Source organism: Podarcis tiliguerta, assembly GCF_965153285.1.
Source record: "Podarcis tiliguerta genome assembly, chromosome: 12".
Lineage (NCBI taxonomy): Eukaryota > Metazoa > Chordata > Lepidosauria > Squamata > Lacertidae > Podarcis > Podarcis tiliguerta.
This window is the reverse complement of record NC_139545.1, coordinates 44,189,990-44,214,105: the sequence shown is the minus strand read 5'-3', so window position 1 is coordinate 44,214,105 and position 24,116 is coordinate 44,189,990. Positions and strand designations below refer to the sequence as shown.

Genomic DNA, 24,116 nt, shown 5'->3' with positions numbered 1-24,116 from the left:
ACAAGGCTAGTCACGTTATTCTGGCAAACAATGCAGAAAATGGGAGAGAGTCTTCTGTGACATTTTTATAGGTTCCGGAAACATTCTTAGTAGCTGTGGATTATAGACAGGAACCTCTATAGATTACGTGACACTCTCCACATTTGTTGTCATAAATATACGAAATCAATAAAGAAAATGGCCAAATAATTTGTCCTTTTATGACTCCTGAAATCAGGTAGCTGAGGAGCCACTTCAATCTACCCCAGCAGAAGGGTGGCTGACCTACCTGATCAGGCTGTGGTAAGTTTTATAACAAAGTAACACATGTGAATCACTTTCAACCTTCTAAAATGCTAATTTCTAAGGATTCTACTGGTAATTCCACAGTGTCCAGTGCTGAGTTAGCTGTGGATTCACTGAGTTTTATGAGGGTGAGAAGGTGGCAATGGTGCCACGAGCCTATAGCTTTTGTTTTCTGTTTTTGCCCAAAGTTGTTTGCAAAAAAAGCCAAAATCACCAAAATCTATACTACTGGCATGGGCAATTTCTGCCCAGACACTACTTAAAGGGGCTATGTCCAGAAAATTCCAGACATATGGCAACTCTGTTCTGCCATATTCTGCAAATGTGTAATCCCAGCTCATCATATAACTGCAGGGATGTAACCTTCATGGCTTTTAATTGTCAGAGGATTGAAAACATGGCAAAAGACAGCAGCGCCCCCTGGTGACAGCTCCACATCACTACTCAACCATGAAGCCTAGTGACTTTCTATCAGTCATATACTGCCTGCCACTGAGTCTTAACTACCTGGTAGGATTGTTGATGGGGAGACAATGGACACTGCCCCAAGCTTTTGGGAGATGGGCAGACTGCTTTGTAATGTAATCAAGATATGCAAGTTAGCCCTCTGAAAAAAACAATGACCATTGCACCCCTTTCTCAGCTAAGCCTTGCTGAAAAGGAAGTATGGGGGAGTGGGGAGCCAGGATCCCAAGGGGCGAGGCTAAGCATCACCAAACTAGTCATTTTATGCTTTTGGTGGCTGGGGTCAATATGCACTAAGCACAACTGGAGAAGGCAGAGATGATGGGAGCCCAATGCAATGCATTTCAGGGTCCCTTGTTCAGCAGATAACAGCCAGCTGTTTGAAACTCATCCATTTCCCATTCCACATACTCTGATAGGAGGTAGCTGACGCTGACCATCGTCTGCTTCTTGGAGTCTGAAGCAAGCGAATCAGTCCCACAGGTCACATGGTGTTCCCTCTGTAAAAGAGAAACTGATGATTTGAGAAGGCAGGGGAATGCAGCCCTCTCTCTCTCTCTGCCTCCAGTATATGGAAGCGCCAGAGTTAAGCCCACTGGCAAGAGACACATGAGAGTGGGATGCTGTAGCTGAGCATGTGCAACCTTACACTGAATCAGACCATCAACCCATCGGACATAAGATATACCAGTATATTCAGTATACCTGAAGGAGTGTCTCCACCCCCATCATTCAACCCGGACACTGAGGTCCAGCTCCGAAGGCCTTCTGGCGGTTCCCTCACTGCGAGAAGCAAAGTTACAGGGAACCAGGCACAGGGACTTCTCGGTAGTGGTGCCCGCCCTGTGGAATGCCCTCCCATCGATGTCAAGGAAATAAACAGCTATCTTTTAGAAGAAATCTGAAGGGAGCCCTGTATCGGGAGGTTTTTAACGTTTGGTGCTTTATTGTGTTTTTAGTATTCTGTTGGGAGCTGCCCAGAGTGGCTGGGGAAACCCAGCCAGATGGGCAGGGTAATAAATTATTATTATCTAGTCCAGCATCCTGTTCTTACATTGGTCAACCAGGTTCCTGTGGGAAACCCAAGGAGCAGAAAAGCACCCTCCCCTCCTGTGGTTTCCAGGTATTCAGAAGCACGACTGCGTCCAACTGTACTGGCAGAGAATCGCCCAGCACAGTCGAGACTCAGCTAGCTGTGGATCCCCAAAGCCTCAGGTAAGGGTCTTTTTCCAGCCCTGCTTCCCCAATATCTATTCACTGAAGATAGGAGCCTTTCAGAGCATTTGCACTGCATGCAGAAGGTCGGAGGTTCAGTCCACCAAACAGGCATCTTCAGGCTCTGGCCTGAAGCACTGAAGTGTTGCTGCCAAACAGTGTGGACAATTCTGAGCTACATGGACCAATGGTGTGACACAGTGTAAGGCAGAGCTGCCCATGAACCCAGCCTCTTCCACCCGAGGTAAAACAGGCAGCTAAAAAAATAATAGAGACAGGGCCTTCTCTGCAGTGGGGCCCATACTGTGCAACTCCCTCCCGCTATGGATACCTGCCTGGTGCTTAAAACCTTAATTAAACACTGTACAAGGCCCTTGATCTAGTTCAGAACCAAGGCTGCACAACCCTAGATATTATCTCTTTTTCTTGTGCGTTGTTATTACGCGATTGTATTTGGATTTTTTTTTGTTTTTAAAAAAGGGTGCATTCCTATGCATTTGTGGGAAATATGGCATGTAAACAGACTGAACTGCGACTAAACATTTCCTAGAAATTTTTCCACATTCAAAATGTACCAGAAGAGCTACAGTGGGAGAAGATGAAAAAGCCAGGCAGATTTTCATCTTTCCTCAATCAGGAACTATTCACAAGATAACTAGAAGCCACACTTGACTTGACTGTGGCTGTTACAGCCATCCCTGCTAAACATTTAGGCTGGAAAGTGTTCTGTGGGAAATGACCAAGGACAAAATGGCCTCTGTGTGGGTCTCAAGAGTCACCTATGGAAACCCAGAGTAGAAATCTTGTGGTCAATGACATACTCACAGGTTTATCCCAGAGCTGTTGTGTTGGGACAGCAGTGTTCGGCTCAATTTTCTGGAATTTACTCAGGGCATCCTCATGGATCTGTTCCAAGTGTTGTTCCAGGGGGAAGTTACCGTAAGTGAAGAACCTGGAATTTTATGTTTTATTATATACTACTATTAACAGGCAAAATAAGCTTGCATATTCAAAAGCCTGGATCCCAAAACTCCCATTTGCACATATATATATTTTTTAATAAAATTTATTAGATATTTTATACTTATAAAAAAAAACAATAAAAGAAAAACAATACACAAATTCAACAAATAATACATCGACAATAAAAAGCAGAAAAAGAAGAAAATACAATACAACAATACAACATAAGAAAAAAGAACAAAAACACACACCCAAATTTTTGTGTCCAAATCTTTCGTTAGCTTATTTCCTCGATTTCCTCGCACCTCCCTTTTTTGTATTCTAGTTCAAATTATCTAGTTCAACAAATCCTTTCCCTCTTCTTCAATTTGGTCTATAATTTATCATAACACAATTTAGCTTTCAATTTCCCAATTTAACACATTAACACTTAATGCTCATATAATTCTTAATAACCCTTCTGCTAAAACCATATAACTTCATTCCAATATACTTCTAACATTCATTAATTTTGCAATATTTCTGTAAATATACTTTAATTTTTTTCCAATCTTCTTCCATCGACTCTTCTCCCTGGTCTTCCCATTTGCACATATAGATGCCAGAAGATTTATGTTCCATGTTTTAGACCGTGGTCAAGCCCAAAGGCCCATCTCTGACTCACAGAGGCTGGAGGACCATCTGCCACGTAAGATCCAGTTGAGATTCCTGCCTTGCAGGAGGCTGGACTAGATGATCCTTGGGGTCCCTTCCAACTTTATAATTCTATGATGCTATTATTCTGCAGATCTTTCACTTTTGTTTATACTTTCCCAATGCTAATGATACACATCATTAATCCTAAAATGACAATTCATGGAGCAGTATACCTCAGCATCGCTCCTAAGCAAAAAGCAATTATTTCTACATTTAATCTTAGTCGAAAGGCTGCAAAGCTACTGAAAACCAGCGATTTTTGCATTCTTGGAAAAGTCTAGAAAGCCATAGAAAAAAATGGGCTAGAAAGTGAAGAGAGCTCCCTCACTAGAGGCACAGAGATAGGAAGTTGGAGCATGTGGTTGGGCAGAAACATGGACCTTATTTTAAAAAATGGCTCATTGCTTTCTCCGGCCACAATGAAGCACTCGTAGAAAGTGATAAACTCATCAGAAGAAGGAAGCTTTGGCCTAGTCAGCCTTAGCCGGCATCCAACATGGCAGAACAACTTTGCGGAGCCCCACCTGGGGCAACCTCGGGCCCTTAAAATTCCCTGGGTCATTTGCACAGGAAATGAAACACACACACCACACACCCAGCTAGGATTGACTTATTTCCTGGCTCCCCCAACTGAGAGCTGAAGCTGCAACAGCTGTGTTGGGCACACCCGGTATTATTACAAAGCACCCCTTTCCCTTTCAGACGCACGCTTCTCACCTTGCATTACTAGGGTGGTAATGTGTTGCGTGGAATTGCTTCAGCTGTTCCCAGGAAAGATCGGGGATCTTCAGCGGGTCGCCACCGGACACAACTGCGTACGTGTGGTCAGGGAGAATCTTGTTCTGAAGGTGCTGGGAGAACACTCTCTCGTTGTCTGTCTTAAAAGAAATCGTTTAGGTAAGGGTAAAAAAGCTTCAGCAAAACTCACCTGCAACTACCACTGCTACTTCAGGGAGCACGTCAGGTAATAGCCACAGTTTTCCTGGAGAACCCAGAAAACAGGAAAACAGTGGAAGGAATCACCAAACTGTAGAGTTGAATGGGTTCCTGAGGGTCATCTAGTCCAACCCCGTTCTTAACCAAGACTCAGGATGGAGTTAAGAGTGCATGTGGCCCTCAGCAAGTTTCCCAGGAGGGACAGTGGCCCTCAGGCTGAAGAAGCTTCCCCATTTCAGCATTAAATTGTGGAAAAATATATAGATTGATAGGAAAGGACTGATTTATGCTGTGAGCGCACTGAAATATTGTGATGAGTGAGTGTCGCTGGCTTATTATGGCTTGTTGTGAAGAAGCATCATACTGGTACACGCTACCTGATCATTCCTGCGTTACTCCTCTGACTTGAGAAAGAATTGATCTTACTTGAAGTGCTGATTTAGGAGTGGCTCCAGCATCCCATGATGTAAATGGCTGCCCCCTACAAGCATGGATGACCACCCAGACTTAAAACAATGGTTTGTTGACGGCTTATAAATCCTGGCTTGTTAGGGATTCAGGATCCCGTATTTGGGCCTCACAGGAAGCTGAGTTAAACTGTGGATTCTTGGTTTGTTTCCCCAGCTCATGTCAGGGAGAAGCAGTGCCAGAGTGATGGAGCTGTGTGCACTAATCTACTGCTTGTTTCACAATAAACCATGGTTAGCTAGAAACACTGGTTTACTGCAAATACAGTCAATAGGTCAATTGGACATGATGATGATTTTATTATTTATACCCCGCCCATCTGGCTGGGTTTCCCCAGGCACTCTGGGCAGCTCACAGCACATTAAAAATTGTAAAATGTACTATATATACATAAAATGTGCTGTATATATATAAATATACAGGGCTCATCCAGACTTCTGCATGTGCTGTGCCTAGAAAGCACATGTCCTGGTTGTTTTCCACTTGACCCATGCTTTCTACGTATGGGTCCAAGGAGATTTTCCCTTGCCCCGCTCCTTTCCAATGGAAAAAACAGCTCTTTAGTGATATATCCGAACAAATGGCAATCTGGGAAAAACCCAAATTCCTGTTAGCTCTGATTGAGCACTAAAGAGCAGTTTTTTTCCAGGAGGGTGATGGAAGCAGCAGAACAAAGGGAGGAGTGGATAAGCAAATCCACTCCATGTATGCATGGTTAGGAGAGCTTAACTATGAATGTCCGCTGCTGGGAATCACAAGTAGAGAGTGTGCTCTTGCACTCAGGTCCAGTGTGTGGGCTTCCAAAGACATCAGGTTGGCCACTGACGGTACAAAATGCTGGACTTAGATGGGCGTTTGGCCTGATCCGGCAGGACTCTTATTGCATTCTTAAATTAAAACAATTTTGAAAAAGGAACTTACAAATGCTCCCTTCATCTCATTGAAGACAACTCCTTTGAAGACTAGCGGTGTCTGAGGGTCTGCTGGATCCTCATGTTCTAATCTCCAGCCTTCCTGCCTGTGCAAATGAAGACACGCAACACAGAGGGGTCAACACTCCTTCGGGCAGCACCACCATGTGTGTGTATATGTGCCCAAAACATGAAAGTCTTACCAGAAGTCAAGGTGTCTCAAACAAGGGAAAAACACCGCGTCCAGGTATACAGACAGAAGGTTCCGAAAATCTTTGGGATTTTGGGTGGAAAACGGGTAGAGTGTATAGTCGCTAGCTGTGGGAAAAGGTAACAAAATAAATATTAAGGATTTAATGAAGGTGTCCCAGGGACAATGGGATTCCGTGGTTCTCCCTTTCCAGGAGGGAGGCCTGTCCTCTGAAGCCCCTTCCTAGCAAGGATTGCTGCTGCAACCCCCCTCCTCTGTTGCAATTCTGAGAAGGGTGTGTGTTCTAGGGCGAGGTTTTAGATCCACTGGATCCATGCTCCCAGGATGCACAGGAAATGGTGGGACTATTGCTAACCTTTCGCTCTAATAGTCTTGCTCATCTTGTTTATGAACACAGCTCCTCTCAGATATTATAGTTAACAGATCAGAGTGGCAGGTGTGTTTTTTTTGTAACTCGCTCCCCAAGACCACGATTCCATGGCTATCTACACCCAAAAGTGCCTTACACAGAGTTGCAGCCATCCTCCATTTACCCCACTACCATCTGCAATGACTGGGAGGGGCTCTTCACGATCCCCAGAGACTCTTAACTGCAGATGCCAAGGGTTAAACCCAGAAGTTTCTGCTTGCAAATGATATATTTTGCTCCACCCTTGAACCAAACAGGGCGGGCACATTATCAAGGACAGCAATCGTCCCCAGATCTGAGCCAGGCGTTAAGCGGACAGTTTTGCAGAAGCTTCCCAGCACTGCGCTCTCATCTCCTTTTTTTCCAAGTGAGTTTTCTTTCTGTCAGTAAACAGACAAGAAGCATGTATTGATGGGGGTTTGGGGGCAGTGGCTACCTTGTTTACATCCCAAATGGGCTATGCATCACAATGGGGCTGCAGTTTGCATTTTTCCAAGGTCTCAACGCAACGTGCAGAACTCCAATTGCTGCTTAAAGAAAGCGCTGGGTCTCTCAGTAAGTCCCATAAGGCTCCTTCCTCATATCTGAACCAGTTCTACTGCAACTGACGTGCAGTTGAGGCCTGCAATAAAATGTTGCTGCATTTCCTCCTGCCTAAAGGGAGTTTAATGTTCCAGGAACATTCCAAGCAAGGCACTTCATTCTTCTCCCTCCCTACCATGTTATTTTCCAACTGTAAATATATATTCATTATCTGCAGAGCATGCTCAGTCCTGATTGGTGGCCTTTTTACCCTCTTAGTTTTCTTTTCTTTATTTTTGCTCTCGTGCAATGATACACACCGCCCCAAGCATGCATTTACCTCCCCTCTTATTTCTCAGCAGCCTTGGTTTGGCTACAGTCCTGCCGGCACTCTCCACTCGAGTTTGGAATTGGAAGGAGCGACAGGCACCATAGATTTCATCGTATGAGTAAGTTGCCGTTTGCAGGGGGAAAACGCAAGAGGCTGCTTGTTCCCGTTTGCTCACCTGTAAAGGCATTCATGAACGTGGAGAGTGACCTGTTTAGCATTTTGAAGAAAGGATCTCGGACAGGATACTTCTGCGAACCACAAAGCACAGTGTGTTCGAGGATATGGGGGACGCCTGTACTGTCCATTGGAGTGGTACGGAATTGAACACTGTAAGGTGATCAGGAAAAGGTTGGAGAGGTTAAAATATGGAAGTAAAACATCACCATACATATAAAAATAATTTGTTATTCCTATAATGCTGGACCCCAGATTTCCCCTCCTTTTCGTGGTAGCTGCATTCTCAGTGGCACCTTAAGAAGAAAGCAGTAGAACCTCACGAATTATTATACTGACCTCTGACCTTCCAGGGACCTTTCACACAATTGATGGCAGATGCAGCCTCGTCTCCAAACATACTTGGAAGTCCTAAATGGCACTCCCGTAAAGTCACGATTCTATCCCCATCCCTAGCGAGACTTGTCAAAACTCTGATCCCAACACACCTACCTGAAGAGATTGTTGGAATCCTCTCTTGCCACATGCAAATACTTGGCTCCCGTCTGATCATGGCTCAGGTTGACAGTAGTTAGGAATAACTCGGGTACAGCTGTCACCTACGGTGGGCAAGCACACACACATACACACATTTATTTCGGTTAATACAAATGGCCACAATCGTTTTTATTATCGTTAAGCTATTTGACTCACACTAACAACGATCTCAGAAGCTGAACAATGCACAAATAAATAAAGGCAGAGGTAAAATTTCAGGGCCTCTCCAGTGAGCACAAGCTATTCTACCAAGTTGCCTGGGCACAATTCTTACAGAATGCAGGCAGGCAGTTAAGTACCAAGCAAAAAAAGAAGAAAAGGTAAAAGAGGGGTTAGACATTAAATAAGAGGCGTATGAACTAACGCACGGTGTGTAGAACGTGGATACAGATAATTTATTCTCCCTCTCATAACATTAGAGCCTTGAGTCACAGCATCAAAAACATGCAGGGACCCTGAGGGTCATCTAGTCCAACCCCCTGCAATGCTGGAACCTTTCATCCAACGTTGTGCTCGAACCCAGAATCTCAAGATTAAGAGTCTCATGCTCTACTGAGGGATGGTGCTATCCCTCCTATACCCAATGCTAGTAATTCTCAAGAGCAGGCACACTGAAATCAATGGACTTAAGCAACCTCTCCATTGTTGTCCTACTCTGAGCAGCACCAGCATTGGTTATCGCCCAAAGCAGCCGTATGGTAGGAATTTCGGGACAGACAAGATGTGCTTCTGCCACACAGTGCACAACGTGAACTACGGAATTTGCTACCGCAAAATGCAGTCATGGCCACCAGCTTTAAAGGGAGATTACATGGGAAATATATGGAGGATGAGGCAATCCAGGGTTATATATCACCCTGACTAGCAGAGACAGGATGCCTCTGAACCCCTGTTGCTGGAGAACCTTGAGCAGGAGAATGCAGCTGTTCTCATGCTATATTTGTGGGCTTACTACAGGCATCTGGCTGGCCACTGTGATTACAGAAGGCTGGACTAGATGGGTCTTTTAGTCTGACCCAGCAGGGCTCTCCTTATGCTTTTAGCTGTTTATGAACTGACTGGTTGAGCCCCCAGAATCAGCTGTAAAATGCAGCGTGTGTGTTCCTCCGCCGAGAAGCTGATGTGGAAAGGCCTTCCTGAGTTTTCAAGCTTTTTTTTTTACCATCAGATCAGACAATACTTTCTTGGGAGAAGAGAGCCAGAGAGCCCCGAGCAACCAGGAAAACCAGACAAGTACCTGGTTTACTGTGAATCCATGGATGCGATCTCCAGTTTTGTACTGCAGTGCCCTTTCATTGGCAGAAGTACTCTTCCATCTCCAGAGTCTCTGATTAAATGGCCTGAAACTATATACACAAAAAGAGAAAGGAAGAGGAGAAAGCAAACAATGAGACTTCCTTTTAAAAAAATAATTGGAGTGGGGAACCTCAGGCTCAGGAGCCAATGCATCAAGTTAAACAAATGTGTGAGCACAGGGCAGGTGGCACCCATTTATTCAGTTATATAATTAATACAGCTTAGACTAATTAGGGCACAGGAAAATGGAAAGGGGGGGGGGGGAGTGCTAGGAGCCAAATCCTGCAATAAGTACCTGTAACTCAGGAGCTAAATTCCAGGGATGTGAAATCTATAAGCTGGTGTTTAGGGCCACACTAGTAGGGTACCTTAGTAAACAAGACTTTTAAAACTCCCAATTTTGGAGGGGTAAAAGGGAAGCTCCACTGTGCAAACACTTCCACACAGCACAGCTCTAGCTAGTAGGAGAGTCAACTTAGTTTTAAGAAGGTGAAGCCTAGCCTTCTTTAAAAACACCACTTGACAGGAATGGAGAGTGTTGATTCAGAACTTAAGAGTCAGAGTTGGAAGGGGCTTTTCTAGAAAACTTGGAGGTCCTCTACTCCCATGTAGGCTCTGCAGTGTGAAATGCAACCACAAAACCCCTGGCCCAACCTCTGCTCAAAGTATCTGCAGGAAGGGAGAGCCCATTATCTCCCAAGGCAGCCCCTTCCATTGTTGAACAGCCCCTTACCGCACATTTCTCCTATAAAGTTTAGCTGAAATCTGCTTCCCTCGCACCTTCAGCCCATTTGTTCTAATCCTGGACTTTGAGAGCACCACCAAACAGGTGAGATACAAGCGCAAATCCTTAACTATATCAATCTTAGCTCAGCCCAAGTGTTATGAGGCAAGGCCTTCAAAAATCAAACTATGCAGTCCAGGCTACAGAACAAAACCATTAAAAGAGTCCTGCTGGATCACACCAAATCTTAGGATAGCAGAACCTGTGGCCTTCTGGTTCTTGGGACTACAACTCGCACCAACCTTGACCAACTATTTCGCTGGCTGGAGCTGATGGTTCATAAGTCTGATACCTCCATCCAGGAAGACAACACAGGCCTTCCAGCACTGTGGATTCCCACCATTTGGTGTTTAGAGATAAACTAGCATGACGGCCAGAGTCAGAAAGTTGGGCTTCTCACCCCTAAATAAGACCACTGCTCCCAAATACTTCAGCCGCCAAGAATTCCAGGGAGAAATGGAGGATGTTTCACCAGCGGCTTCCACCCCCCCCACACAATTCCTCTTTTCTTTTATCAGTCCCAGGCCAGCCGAGGAGGTAGGTGTGGCAGCAGGGAGAGACAGTTAAGACAAAACAGCCTCCTTCAGGGAAAAAAATGTCAGAAAGCAAGCTTTCATCAATCAGATTTTCCAGAAAGGTGAAAGGTAAAGGTACCCCTGACCATTAGGTCCAGTCGTGGCCGACTCTGGGGTTGCGGCGCTCATCTCGCTTTATTGGCCAAGCGAGCCGGCGTACAGCTTCTGGGTCATGTGGCCAGCATGACTAAGCCGCTTCTGGCAAACCAGAGCAGCGCACGGAAACGCCGTTTTCCTTCCCGCCGGAGCAGTACCTATTTATCTACTTGCACTTTGACGTGCTTTCGAACTGCTAGGTGGGCAGGAGCAGGGACCGAGCAACGGGAGCCAAATACCTGAGCTACTAAAAACAAGTGTTGGGGTCAAAGACAACCATAAAAAAAACCCTTTCCCCCAGATGCAGAAAGTGGAAGGCACTCTGCACATGTTCAGAGCCTCCCTTTACCTCTCACTCTCCAGCAAGAAATTCAAATAATAGAATACGGGGGTTCTGAGCATCGGTTCCCCAGGGGTTCCTCCTAACACCCCCCACCCAACCCCCAAGCAGTATGACCCATGGCAAAGGATGAGAGAAGCTACAGTCCAACCACTTCTAGGAAGGGCCCCACGGGATGAAACCACGGCTCGGAATACGGGGCTTCATAAACGTGGGGGAAAGCTGAGGAGGAGAAGGGGAGCCTCTGAGCACGTGCAGAGTGTTTCTTCGCCCCGCCCGGAGAAGCCCCCACCCCACGAGTCGACCAGCGGCGGATGCTGCTCACCGGCCGGGACTCGTACGCGCCAGCTGCCGCCCCGCGGCGCAGAACCGGCCCCACATGGCGCAGCGCGACCTCCCCGGCGGCAACCGCGGAAGAGAACGGAAGAGGCGGTCGCACTGCCCCGGACGACCCGCGGAGCGCGTGCGCGGGACCTTTTCGCGGAGGGGGCGCGGCGGGTACCAGACGGCCGCTAGCTCCGCCCCTGGGGCGGGGCCTCTCGGGCGAGGGAGGGCTGCGGAGCTCCGCCCCTTTCCCTGGCGAGGCTGTTTCCCCGCCTGCTCCTCGCGTCGCTCTTCTTCCCCGGGAAGCTTTGCGACGGGGCTGCTTGGCGCAGCCGGGCGATTCAGTCTTACCTGCGCTTGCTGGGAGCTGCTCTATCTGATCTCCCTTTAAAGGGGATTGGGAGTTGTAGTTTGTTCAGGGTGCTGGGAACTGTAGGGTTTTTTTTTTGGGGGGGGAGTACAGCTCCCAGGATTTATTTGCGCTAGGTGGGTGCAGTGCCAAATTTACGTACAGTGGTACCTCAGGTTAAGTACTTAATTCGTTCCAGAGGTCCGTACTTAACCTGAAACTGTTCTTAACCCGAAGCACCACTTTAGCTAATGGGGCCTCCCACTGCCACTGCACCGCCGGTGCACGATTTCTGTTCTCACCCTAAAGCAAAGTTATTAACCTGAAGCAATATTTCTCGGTTAGCGGAGTCTGTAACCTGAAGCGTATGTAACCCGAAGTACCACTGTAAAAGCTAAACAAGCTATGGGGGGTCGCAGGTGGTGCTGTGGGTTAAACTACAGAGCCTAGGACTTGCCGATCAGAAGGTCGGCGGTTCGAACCCCCGCAACAGGGTGAGCTCCCGTTGCTAGGTCCCTGCTCCTGTCAACCTACCAGTTCGAAAGCACATCAAAGTGCAAGTAGATAAATAGGTACCGCAGGAAGGTAACTGGCGGGAAGGTAAACGGCTTTTCTGTGTGCTGCTCTGGTTCGCCAGAAGCGGCTTAGTCATGCTGGCCACATGACCCAGAAGCTGTACGCCGGCTCCCTCGGCCAATAAAGCGAGACGAGCGCAACAACCCCAGAGTTGGTCACGACTGGACCTAATGGTCAGGGGTCCCTTTACCTTTAAACAAGATATAGCTTAGGGCCCCACTCTCTCGCCCCTCCCCCCCCCCAGGAAAAAAACCCTGGATGCACATTTTCAAAATATAAGATAAAAAACAAATAAAATAAAACCTTCATACAGCAACAGTGTTTTGTGTTGTGTAGGCTCCTATTTGTTATGTGCAAATGGCTCTGGATACCTATTAGGTCCATAAATTACCATATAGCATATATTCAACACAAAAAACAGCAACAATTTGTTGTTGACAAAGGACAGCTGGACATATAAAGGGCCCCATTACCTTCAGTAGCTTAGGGCCTCATCAAACCTAAATCTGATCCTGGTTTCTGTGTTCATAGGATTGCAGCCTTTTAGAATCATAGAATCTTAAGAGTTGGAAGGGACCCAAAGGCTCATCTAGTCCAACCCCTGCAATGCATGGATCTCAACTAAAGCATCCTTGACAGATGGCCGCCCAACCTCTGTTTAAAAACCTCCAAGAAAGGAGAGTCTTCTCCCATCTCTCGTGGCAGTCTTTTTGTTGTTGTTATTATTAATTTAGTTAACATAATTATTACAAAATATAAGCAAAATATTGCAAATACATACATATTTCAGATAAGTACACATATATAAAAAGAACAAAAGAGAAAAAATGAAGAAAAGAAAAAGACAAAATAAAGATAAAAAGAAGAAGTCTATTCCACTGCTGAACAGCTCTTGCTGCCAGAAAGTTTTTCCGAATGTTTAGTCAGAATCGCCTTTCTTGCAACATGAAGAATATATCTTTTTAATAGCGTTATAAAGGCCAGTGTAGATCCAGCCCAGGTGAGGTTCAGCAAAATGTATCCTGATTTGCAAAGAAGCCGTATCATCTGAGGCAATGCTCCGGTTGCCCAAGTTTATTTTAATTAGATTGCAAAGTGTGTCCTTTGACGCAACAAACGGAAAGCTTATTGCAAAATAAAATAAAATAAAAATAAGATTGGTTGCCCACCACAGAACGGATTCCTCCGAACAACAAAGGCTGGCGTAACTGCAAAGCAGGAAAGCCTTGATGCTTCTGCTCTTAAGTGGGCAGCTGGTAGGTCGGCATAGGTCAGCCTTCCTCTAAATCATCTCCCAAGTAGGAAATGTGCCCCCTGAAACCTCAAGACTGACAAAGAGCTTGTCAGCATAATAATCTGGAAAAAAAATAACCCTAACCACAGTCAATGGATTGAAGCTCTGAATGAACACGTCCAGAATGCATGAATATTCTTGTTTCATCTTCACCGCGATACCCAAATGAAGGGAATGATATCACGTACTCCGGTGCAGAATGAGGTTCATTATGTTCTGCAACATGTCTTTCCTACCTTCCATTGAAGCAGAGGATTCTCTTTCATCTCCGCTCCTAATGAAGACCTGCTACCTCTCGCTGCTTAATTATTAAAGGCACAGACTACTGAGGAGATATTCTGTCAGATTCTTGGCTGGATTGGTAAATGGGGAGGGGGGGAGTTCTAATTATTATTTCTGATCCATCTGGAAGTGAAGCTGGAGGAGTAGATGGGAAGGGGCAAGGGCTCAAGGATCTCTTCTCTGCATTATATATATATATGCAAAAAACATGGTGCTACTGCCTGACAGCGCAGCCCTATACACGGGGAAATGATGTAGCTCTGTGGTAGAACATCTGTGTTGCAGGCAGAAGGGCCCAGGTTCAATCCTTGATGTCTCCAGGTAGGGATGAGAGAGATTCTCCTATGTCTACTTACAGGTAAGGCCACATCTGCACCATATATTTAAAGTGCACTCACTCTCACTTGGAGATTCAAGTCCTCTCTCTGGCACCTGGAGGATGCCAGACAAAGCTGAACTTCTTAGTTGACCCCAAGCTCAGCATGAGTCAATAGTGCGATGCTGCAGCAGCAGCAGCAGCAAAAAATCTAGTGCTATTCTAGGCTGTAGCAATAGAAGTCTAACGTCCAGATCAAGGGAAGTAACAGTACCACTCTATTCTGCCTTGGTTGGACCACATCTGGAGTACCATGTCCAGTTCTGGGCACCAAAATTTAAGGAGGATATAGACAAGCTGGAACATGTGCAGAGCAGGGCAACCAAAATGGTCAAGGGTCTGGAAACCAAGCCTTATGAAGAAAGGATGAAGGAGCTGAGTACAGTGGTACCTCGGGCTACAGACGCTTCAGGTTACAGACGCTTCAGGTTACAGACTCCGCTAACCCAGAAACAGTACCTCAGGTTAAGAACTTTGCTTCAGGATGAGAACAGAAATCACGCAGCAGCAGCGTGAGGCCCCATTAGCTAAAGTGGTACCTCAGGTTAAGAACAGTTTCAGGTTAAGAACGGACCTCCAGAACGAATTAAGTTCTTAACCCGAGGTACCACTGTATGTTTAACTTGGAAAAGAGGAGACTGAGAGGAGATACAAGGTGTGACCGGAAAGTTCGGTGAAGGGTCACAGAAATCGGCCAGTGAGAAATATTCAAACATACATGCCTTCAAAGTAGGCCCCCTCTGATACAATGCACCATTGACAACGTTTGTAGAACTGTTGGAAACTTCTGGAGAATTCCTCTTTTCGTAATGCTTTCAGTTCCCTCATCACAGCAGCTTGGACTTGTGAAATCTGTGCCCTTTCAGTGCAGATTTCAGTTTTGGAAAAAGAAAGAAATCCGGTGGGGCCAGATCGGGAGAATATGGAGGGTGGGACAACTCAGTAACCTCAGTAACAATTTCACGTGGAATATGCAATTCTTCCACTACCATTCGGACGGACAAACACCAATTCTGCAATAACTCACAAACTCTGTTGACACTTGCTGCCATTCTGCTCATCGACTGTCTGCCAGACTGAGGGCCATCTTTGATGGTTTGCCACCCTTCACGGAAAAGCTTAAACCACTCATACGCTGTCTTTTGAGTTACAGCTTCATCTCCGTACACAACCATGAGCATTTCGTGGGTTTCCGATGCCGATTGTATGTGCAAATATTTCTCGCTGTCCGATTTCTGTGACTATTCACTGAACTTTCCGATCACACCTTGTATCTTCAAATATCTCAAGGGCAATGGAGGATGGAGCAAGCTTGTTTGCTCCTGCTCCGGAGGCTAGGACCTAAAAAACCAATGGATTCAAGTTCCAAGAAAGGAGATTTCGACCAAACATCAAGAAGAACTTTCTGACAGTAAGAGCTATTCAGCAGTGGAACAGACTCCTATGACAGGTTGTGGACTCTCTTGGAGGTGTTTAAACACAGGCTGAATGGCCACCTATTAGGGGGTTGGACTCGATGGCCCTTGTGGTCTCTTCCAACTCTATGATTCTATGATTCTATCACGTATGAGATTCCTGCATTGCAGGGGTTTGGACTAGATCACATCTGGGGTCTCTTCCAACTCTGCAATTCTGTGATTCTATGATAGCTCAGCCCTGAAGGTCAGGCAACCCTGGTCTTTATTGTTGTACTTTCTCAGGACTGAAAAAAGAGAGTCACGAAACAGATGTGCCTCTGCAGCGTTTTTGACATTAGATCTCCTTTAATCATTTTCTACTTTAGTTAAGTGTCGCTAATGAGGTCATGTTTGCATGTTGTCCTTTGATCTATGGTTTCCCCCATCCATTAACTTTATTCATTCCAACACTCATATCTTCAACACCCCCCCCAAACCATCCCTTTTTCTTCTTGCAGGAAGATCTTTACTGTATGTAACTAACTAAAGTTCTTATCTAAGGCATTGTTCTTCCTTTAACTCCTGGTGAGATACACTGCCATTGATCCCTGGATGCTGAGAGCAGGAGAATGAAGGCAAAAGATCACTCGGACAAAGTTGAATCAACCCCTTATTTTTCATCAACATCTCTGATAATTGGTATATACAGTTTGGGGGTGGTAGCTACAGCAAAATACAGTACTGCAATCTTTCAGGCTTTCTGGTATATAATTCTCTCCTAACCAAGTCATTTCTTTATTTTTTGGTATTAACTGGTAAGGACAGGGTGTGGGAGAAAGCAGAGAGCAATCAATATATGTTTTTGAAAAAATTCTATTTCTTGTTTTCCAGTGCCTGTGCTATCAGTAGGAGGGGGAAAACACACACAAGTTTTCTGAAGCCATCTAACCAACCTTCACAAGGTTGGTGTGGGTTTTACAAAACAGCTAGTTGTATCTGAAAAATGTGTGTGTGTGTGTGTGTGTGTGTGTGTGTGTGTATACACCGTATTTTTCGCTCTATAAGACACACCAGACCATAAGACGCATCTAGTTTTTGGAGGAGGAAAACAAGAAAAAAAATATTCTGAATCTCAGAAGCCAGAACAGCAAGAGGGATCACTGCGCAGTGAAAGCAGCAATCCCTCTTGCTGTTCTGGCTTCTGGGATAGCTGCGCAGCCTGCATTCGCTCCATAAAACGCACACACATTTCCCCTTACTTTTTAGGAGGGAAAAAGTGAGTCCTATAGAGCAAAAAATACGGTGTGTGTGTATACATGTATGTGTATATATATGTGTGTGTGTGTGTGTGTGTAGACACACACACACAGTGGTACCTCGGGTTAAGTACTTAATTCGTTCTGGAGGTCCATTCTTAACCTGAAACTATTCTTAACCTGAAGCACCACTTTAGCTAATGGGGCCTGCTGCCGCGCCGCCGGGGCACAATTTCTGTTCTCATCCTGAAGCAAAGTTCTTAACTTGAGGTATTATTTCTGGATTAGCGGAGTCTGTAACCTGAAGTGTCTTTAACCTGAAGCGTATGTAACCCGAGGTACCACTGTGTGTGTGTGTGTGTGTGTGTGTGTATATATATATATATATATGCAGGTTTTGGTGTCCTCGGGTGTCTTCCCGTGTAAAAGTTGGGGTGTCTAGGCGACGTTTCGACGAGGTCTCACTCGTCATCTTCAGGCTGGTGCTTTCGGCTTCTTGTTACTGGAACAGAGCAGGATCTCAGTGTTTGAGTTCCTATAAATACTGTTGAGGAGGTGTGGTGTATAGCCTCCAATGTTCTGGGCAGAGAGGAGGTTCCCAGGCTAGTGTGCCTTTTCTTCTTTTGTTCCTTAATTACTTGAGGGATATCTTGAGTGATTTCTTGAGTGATTTCCTGAATCCCACTTAGGTGGGTCATTAGGTGTGGATTAGTTGCTAAAGCCTTCGTGTCTTGAACTCTTGAACTTTGTGAAGAGTTTTTCTGAGAAGATGGCTGTACTGCACTTGGTTGTGCTCTGGCTTGGCTTCGTGTATAGGGGCGAGCTGTGGTTTTGTGGCCTGTGCCAGCCAGATCTGTGTAGGGATTGCAGGGGGGTGCAGCATCCGGAGGTGCCACCCTGGTTTGGCTACTGGATGGTGTCTGTAATTTATCTGTGGAGAGGGTCTGGGTTTGGGTCTGGTGTGGTTGATTGGTGATGGCGTTCTGTGTGCCTCTGGATCTGGTGTCAGATTTTGTGGGGAGGGCTAATTTCCAGATGTCTGGCAAGCGGGATGTGTCGTCACGCTTGTTCATGTTGTGAGGGTGTTTCTCTATCTCGATGGCTTCCATGATTATTCTCTTGTGGTGATGTTCCATGTTAAAGAGCAATTTGGAATCTGCAAAATTAATTTCGTGTCCTGTTTCTTTCATGTGTTGGAAAAGAGAGGAAGTTTTTTCTTCTTTTTTGACGGCATTCTTGTGTTCTGCGATACGTGCATTTATTCGTCTGTTTGTTTGTCCAATGTACGTGGCTGGGCAGACTTTGCAGGGTATTTCATAGACCCCTTGGTTTTCCAACTGAATTTTATCCTTGGGGTTTCTGAGGATATTGGCTATTTTTTGGTTGGTGCAAAAGGCTGTTTTGATATTGTGTTTATGGAGGATTTTGCTAATTTTATCTGTAGTGCCCTTGATATAAGGAAGGAGGGCTATGCCATTGTTTTCTTCTGTGTCTTGGTTTTTGGGGGGTGTTTCTTTTTGGATTAGCTTCGTAACCCTGTTTTGCTGGTATCCATTGGCAATTAACACATTTGAGAGATTCTGTAACTCAGTTGTCAAGTGGTCTTCGTCAGCCAGGCGTTTGGTTCTGGAGATGAGAGTCTTGGCTACGGAGTTTATTTGTGCAGGGTGGTGGTGTGATTGTGCATGTAAGTAGCGGTTGGTGTGTGTTTTTTTCCGGTAGATAGTGTGTCCTAGGGAGCCATCAGGTTTTTTGTAGATTAGGACGTCAAGGAAGGGAAGTTGGTTGTTGGCTTCTATTTCCATAGTGAATTGTATTTTGGGGTGTAGGCTGTTGAGATGTGTGAGGAAGCTATCCAGTTTTTCCTTCCCGTGTGGCCAAATTACAAAGGTATCGTCAACATATCTGAGCCAAAGTTTGGGTTTGTGTTCTGACTTGTCTAAAGCATTGGTTTCAAAGTGTTCCATGTACAGGTTAGCGATGACCGGTGAGAGGGGTGATCCCATAGGTGCTCCTTCTATCTGTTTGTATCTTTGTCCATTGTGGATGAAGTACGTGTTGGTTAGGCAGTGGTTGGTCAGGTCCAAGATGTATTCGGGGGGATTGTATTTGTTTTGAATGGCTGTCAAGGCTTCAAAACAAATACAAAATTCAAAACAAATACAATCCCCCCGAATACATCTTGGACCTGACCAACCACTGCCTAACCAACACGTACTTCATCCACAATGGACAAAGATACAAACAGATAGAAGGAGCACCTATGGGATCACCCCTCTCACCGGTCATCGCTAACCTGTACATGGAACACTTTGAAACCAATGCTTTAGACAAGTCAGAACACAAACCCAAACTTTGGCTCAGATATGTTGACGATACCTTTGTAATTTGGCCACACGGGAAGGAAAAACTGGATAGCTTCCTCACACATCTCAACAGCCTACACCCCAAAATACAATTCACTATGGAAATAGAAGCCAACAACCAACTTCCCTTCCTTGACGTCCTAATCTACAAAAAACCTGATGGCTCCCTAGGACACACTATCTACCGGAAAAAAACACACACCAACCGCTACTTACATGCACAATCACACCACCACCCTGCACAAATAAACTCCGTAGCCAAGACTCTCATCTCCAGAACCAAACGCCTGGCTGACGAAGACCACTTGACAACTGAGTTACAGAATCTCTCAAATGTGTTAATTGCCAATGGATACCAGCAAAACAGGGTTACGAAGCTAATCCAAAAAGAAACACCCCCCAAAAACCAAGACACAGAAGAAAACAATGGCATAGCCCTCCTTCCTTATATCAAGGGCACTACAGATAAAATTAGCAAAATCCTCCATAAACACAATATCAAAACAGCCTTTTGCACCAACCAAAAAATAGCCAATATCCTCAGAAACCCCAAGGATAAAATTCAGTTGGAAAACCAAGGGGTCTATGAAATACCCTGCAAAGTCTGCCCAGCCACGTACATTGGACAAACAAACAGACGAATAAATGCACGTATCGCAGAACACAAGAATGCCGTCAAAAAAGAAGAAAAAACTTCCTCTCTTTTCCAACACATGAAAGAAACAGGACACGAAATTAATTTTGCAGATTCCAAATTGCTCTTTAACATGGAACATCACCACAAGAGAATAATCATGGAAGCCATCGAGATAGAGAAACACCCTCACAACATGAACAAGCGTGACGACACATCCCGCTTGCCAGACATCTGGAAATTAGCCCTCCCCACAAAATCTGACACCAGATCCAGAGGCACACAGAACGCCATCACCAATCAACCACACCAGACCCAAACCCAGACCCTCTCCACAGATAAATTACAGACACCATCCAGTAGCCAAACCAGGGTGGCACCTCCGGATGCTGCACCCCCCTGCAATCCCTACACAGATCTGGCTGGCACAGGCCACAAAACCACAGCTCGCCCCTATACACGAAGCCAAGCCAGAGCACAACCAAGTGCAGTACAGCCATCTTCTCAGAAAAACTCTTCACAAAGTTCAAGAGTTCAAGACACGAAGGCTTTAGCAACTAATCCACACCTAATGACCCACCTAAGTGGGATTCAGGAAATCACTCAAGAAATCACTCAAGATATCCCCCAAGTAATTAAGGAACAAAAGAAGAAAAGGCACACTAGCCTGGGAACCTCCTCTCTGCCCAGAACATTGGAGGCTATACACCACACCTCCTCAACAGTATTTATAGGAACTCAAACACTGAGATCCTGCTCTGTTCCAGTAACAAGAAGCCGAAAGCACCAGCCTGAAGATGACGAGTGAGACCTCGTCGAAACGTCGCCTAGACACCCCAACTTTTACACGGGAAGACACCCGAGGACACCAAAACCTGCATTCCTGTACCCGTGAAAATCTACGAAAGCATATATATATATATATATATATATATATATATATAATCAGACCTAGATGTTCTGCTCATGTAGGTGAGATTGTCGGAGGCTGTGGCACAGTGGTTTACATTGTATATAGATTGTCAGCGCATGAGAGTCAACTTCGGGGGGGGGGTCAGAGGTCTTCGCCCCCACCATAGAATATTTGAGGCCCTGCCCCAAGTTGATAGACACTGTGATTCAAATGGTGTGTGTGCGCCGTGTCATGTGATCAATTATGTAGGGCCTGGCTTACCTGCTCCCCCCATATTTTATTCAAGTTGGCACCACTTTGTCTGTGTTATGCTCAGTGTGTTAATAGCTTTTAAGTAATTTTGATTCCCCCCCCCAAAAAAAAATCCTTAGCATCACCATCAGAACAGATAGAAATTAGGTGTTTGCCTTTTGGCTCTTAGTTGATACATCTCATCAATATGAAGAACAAGGAGATATTTCTATTTTGCTACCAGATTTAAGGGCCAAATGATTTGCATAGGGGGCAGGGGAAAGCTCTGGTTGAATCCAATGGAAGTTTTTTTTCTATGCAAATTGCCAGCATGCTCCAAATCAGGACCACAGCAGGAGATTGTGGCTGCACACTTATCTGGGGGGTAAGTCCTCCTACTGAATTGAATGGGTCTTATGTCCCACTCAGCTTATGTAGGAAAACAGCTATGCAGTCCGTTGGGTGGCACTGTGGTCTAAACCACAGAGCCTAAGGCTTGCCGATCAGAAGGTTGGTGGTTCGAATCCCTGCGACAGGGTGAGCTCCCGTTGCTCAGTCCCTGCTCCTGCCAACCTAGCAGTTCGAAAGCATGTCAAAGTGCAAGTAGATAAATAGGTACCACTCCAGCGGGAAGGTAAACTGCGTTTCCGTGCGCTGCTCTGGTTCGCCAGAAGCGGCTTAGTCATGCTGGCCACATGACCCAGAAGCCGTACGCCGGCTCCCTCGGCCAATAAAGCGAGATGAGCGCTACAACCCCAGAGTCGGCCACGACTGGACCTAATGGTCAGGGGCCCCTTACCCAGAAAGACATCTGGGTAATCTAGGGTTGCCATATCTTGTAGAGCAAAAAAGGATAGCTTGAGCTGCTGCCAGCCCAAGCCATGGAAAGAGGCCTGCAGGTGCCACAATGCCCACATGCCTCAGACATTTCCTTTAAAACCCAGACATTTCCTTTAAAGTGTAAAAATCTGCCCAGATGGGCATATTGGCCCCACAAAAGAGGACCTGGTTTTCCCAAACATATGACAACCCTCACTTACTGGCAGTGAATTTGCTCAGGATTGGCATGTTTACTGGGAAGTGAACCCTGGGGAGTTCAAGGCAGCTTGCTTCCAACTTTGTGAGCCTTGGGTTGCTGCCTTCTCTGTTTCCAAAGAGAGCAGGTGCGAATTGGGTCAGTATCCTGATCTGAGGCCAGAGCGTGCATCTCTCAGTGCAGCCACGATCCCAGAGAGAAATGCCTTTTCTGAGGCCTGGAAGGCAGAATGGCATGACAGCATAAGCCAACTTAATCCTGTTTAAGAAAGAAAGAATAACTCGAGGATTCACATTGGTTAGATGGGATATTCTTGGGCTTTGCTCTGGTTACACTGTACTCTGTCAACATCTATTGATTCCAAGTGGCTGTTCAGATTTTCCTCGCTGTCTCCTTAAATTAAATTAGCCTTGCTTTGCTTAACACGCTTTGGAATCCAGGACTGTTATTTGAGATATAGCATGTGTGTGTGTTAGTGTTTTAGAAAAGGGAAAGTGATTGCTCCAGCCTTGGCTGTTCCCAAAACCCACAACCTTGAGTAGCCTTTCCCCCAAATTATAGCAGGGTATGCAAACCTTTCTGGGCCTGCAGGCAGATTTACAAATTAGAGAAACTGCCATGGGCCACACACCACACTGCAACCAAGCACACATCACAGCTGACTTTTGTTGAATATAACAGAACGCTGGTACCAAGCCTAATTTCAGCAGGAGGAAGGATGAGAGACAGTGCAGGTCTCTAAGAGTGCGTGTGCTCCTGCAGCCAAATAATTACGATTATTTCAGTTATGCAGTGCTTCCCAGGGGGCGTCCTGAAGCAATTTACAACTTATTCATTTGTTTCATAAAGTTTATAAATCACTTGATTGTTTTTTTAAGAAGCCCTCAAGCAGTTTACAAAACGAATAAGGCTATAAAATTATCAGTTTTTTGTTTTTTTTAAATTGAGCTCAGCAATAAACTAAAAACAGATTAAAGCACATCTCAAGATTCTACATCTCTCTTTTTTTAAAAAATATATTTTTATTGGTTTACAAATACAAAAAAAGAAAACAAAGTTGTACATTCAAACTTCTTAATTACCTCTTAATTCCATTTTTTTGACTTCCCTCAATTTGTCTGAACTTCCTTCGTTTTATAACTTTTAACACAATCCTACTTATTGTTATTCATTCTGGTAGCTTCAATTCATTGTTTATACTTATTATTAGATTTTCACATCACAGAGCTTCCTTAAAACTTACAAACGTAATCTGGTTATCACTTAGTTTTTGCAAATATTGAATAAACTTCTCCCAATCTTCTGTAAATCTTTGATCTCGTCGATTCCGAATCCTTCCTGTCATTCTGTCCAATTCCGCATAGTCCATCATTTTGGCTCTCCAATCTTCTATCGTAGGCAGCTCCTCTTGTTTCCATTTCTGGCTCATCAATATTCTTGCTGCAGTCACTGCGTATAAAAATAACTTCTTCTCTTTCTTGTTTATCTCATTCCCTGTAATACCTAGTAAAAACGCTTCTGGTTTCTTAGTAAATGTATATTTCAACATTTTCTTCAATTCATTATAAATCATTTCCCAGAAGCATTTTACCTTCTTACACTCCTACCACATATGAAAGAAAGTACCCTCCTTTTCTTTACATTTCCAACATTTGTTACTTATCTTATACATTTTTGCTAACTTTACGGGGGTTATATACCATCGATACATCATCTTCATAACATTTTCTTTTATAGCAGTACATGCAGTGAATCTTAAACCATCTTTCCAAAGTCTTTCCCATTCCTCCATTTGTATATTATGTCCTATATCTTTGGCCCAATCAATCATCACAGATTTTACCTCCTCATCCTTCGTATACCATTCC

General features: G+C 45.0%; 1 protein-coding gene across 2 annotated transcripts in view; it reads right to left on the bottom strand.

Annotated features, from left to right (window-relative positions):
* PITRM1 (pitrilysin metallopeptidase 1) overlaps nt 1-11,759 on the bottom strand; it is a 30,557-nt gene extending 18,798 nt beyond the window's left edge. The window contains exons 1-9 of one of the 2 annotated variants that reach the window (XM_083406166.1): nt 11,540-11,759; nt 9,361-9,469; nt 8,079-8,185; nt 7,588-7,739; nt 6,143-6,257; nt 5,950-6,046; nt 4,342-4,498; nt 2,791-2,917; nt 1,162-1,250 (exon numbers count right to left, since the gene is read on the bottom strand). In XM_083406166.1, coding sequence (XP_083262292.1) covers nt 1,162-1,190 — 29 coding nt within the window. In that variant the 5' untranslated portion in view covers nt 1,191-1,250; nt 2,791-2,917; nt 4,342-4,498; ... (4 more) ...; nt 9,361-9,469; nt 11,540-11,759. Of the gene's footprint in view, nt 1-1,161; nt 1,251-2,790; nt 2,918-4,341; nt 4,503-5,949; nt 6,047-6,142; nt 6,258-7,587; nt 7,740-8,078; nt 8,186-9,360; nt 9,470-11,539 lie in introns of both variants that reach the window. The other variant, XM_083406165.1, reaches the window with a different exon arrangement.
* Between the last annotated feature and the right edge of the window lie 12,357 nt (nt 11,760-24,116).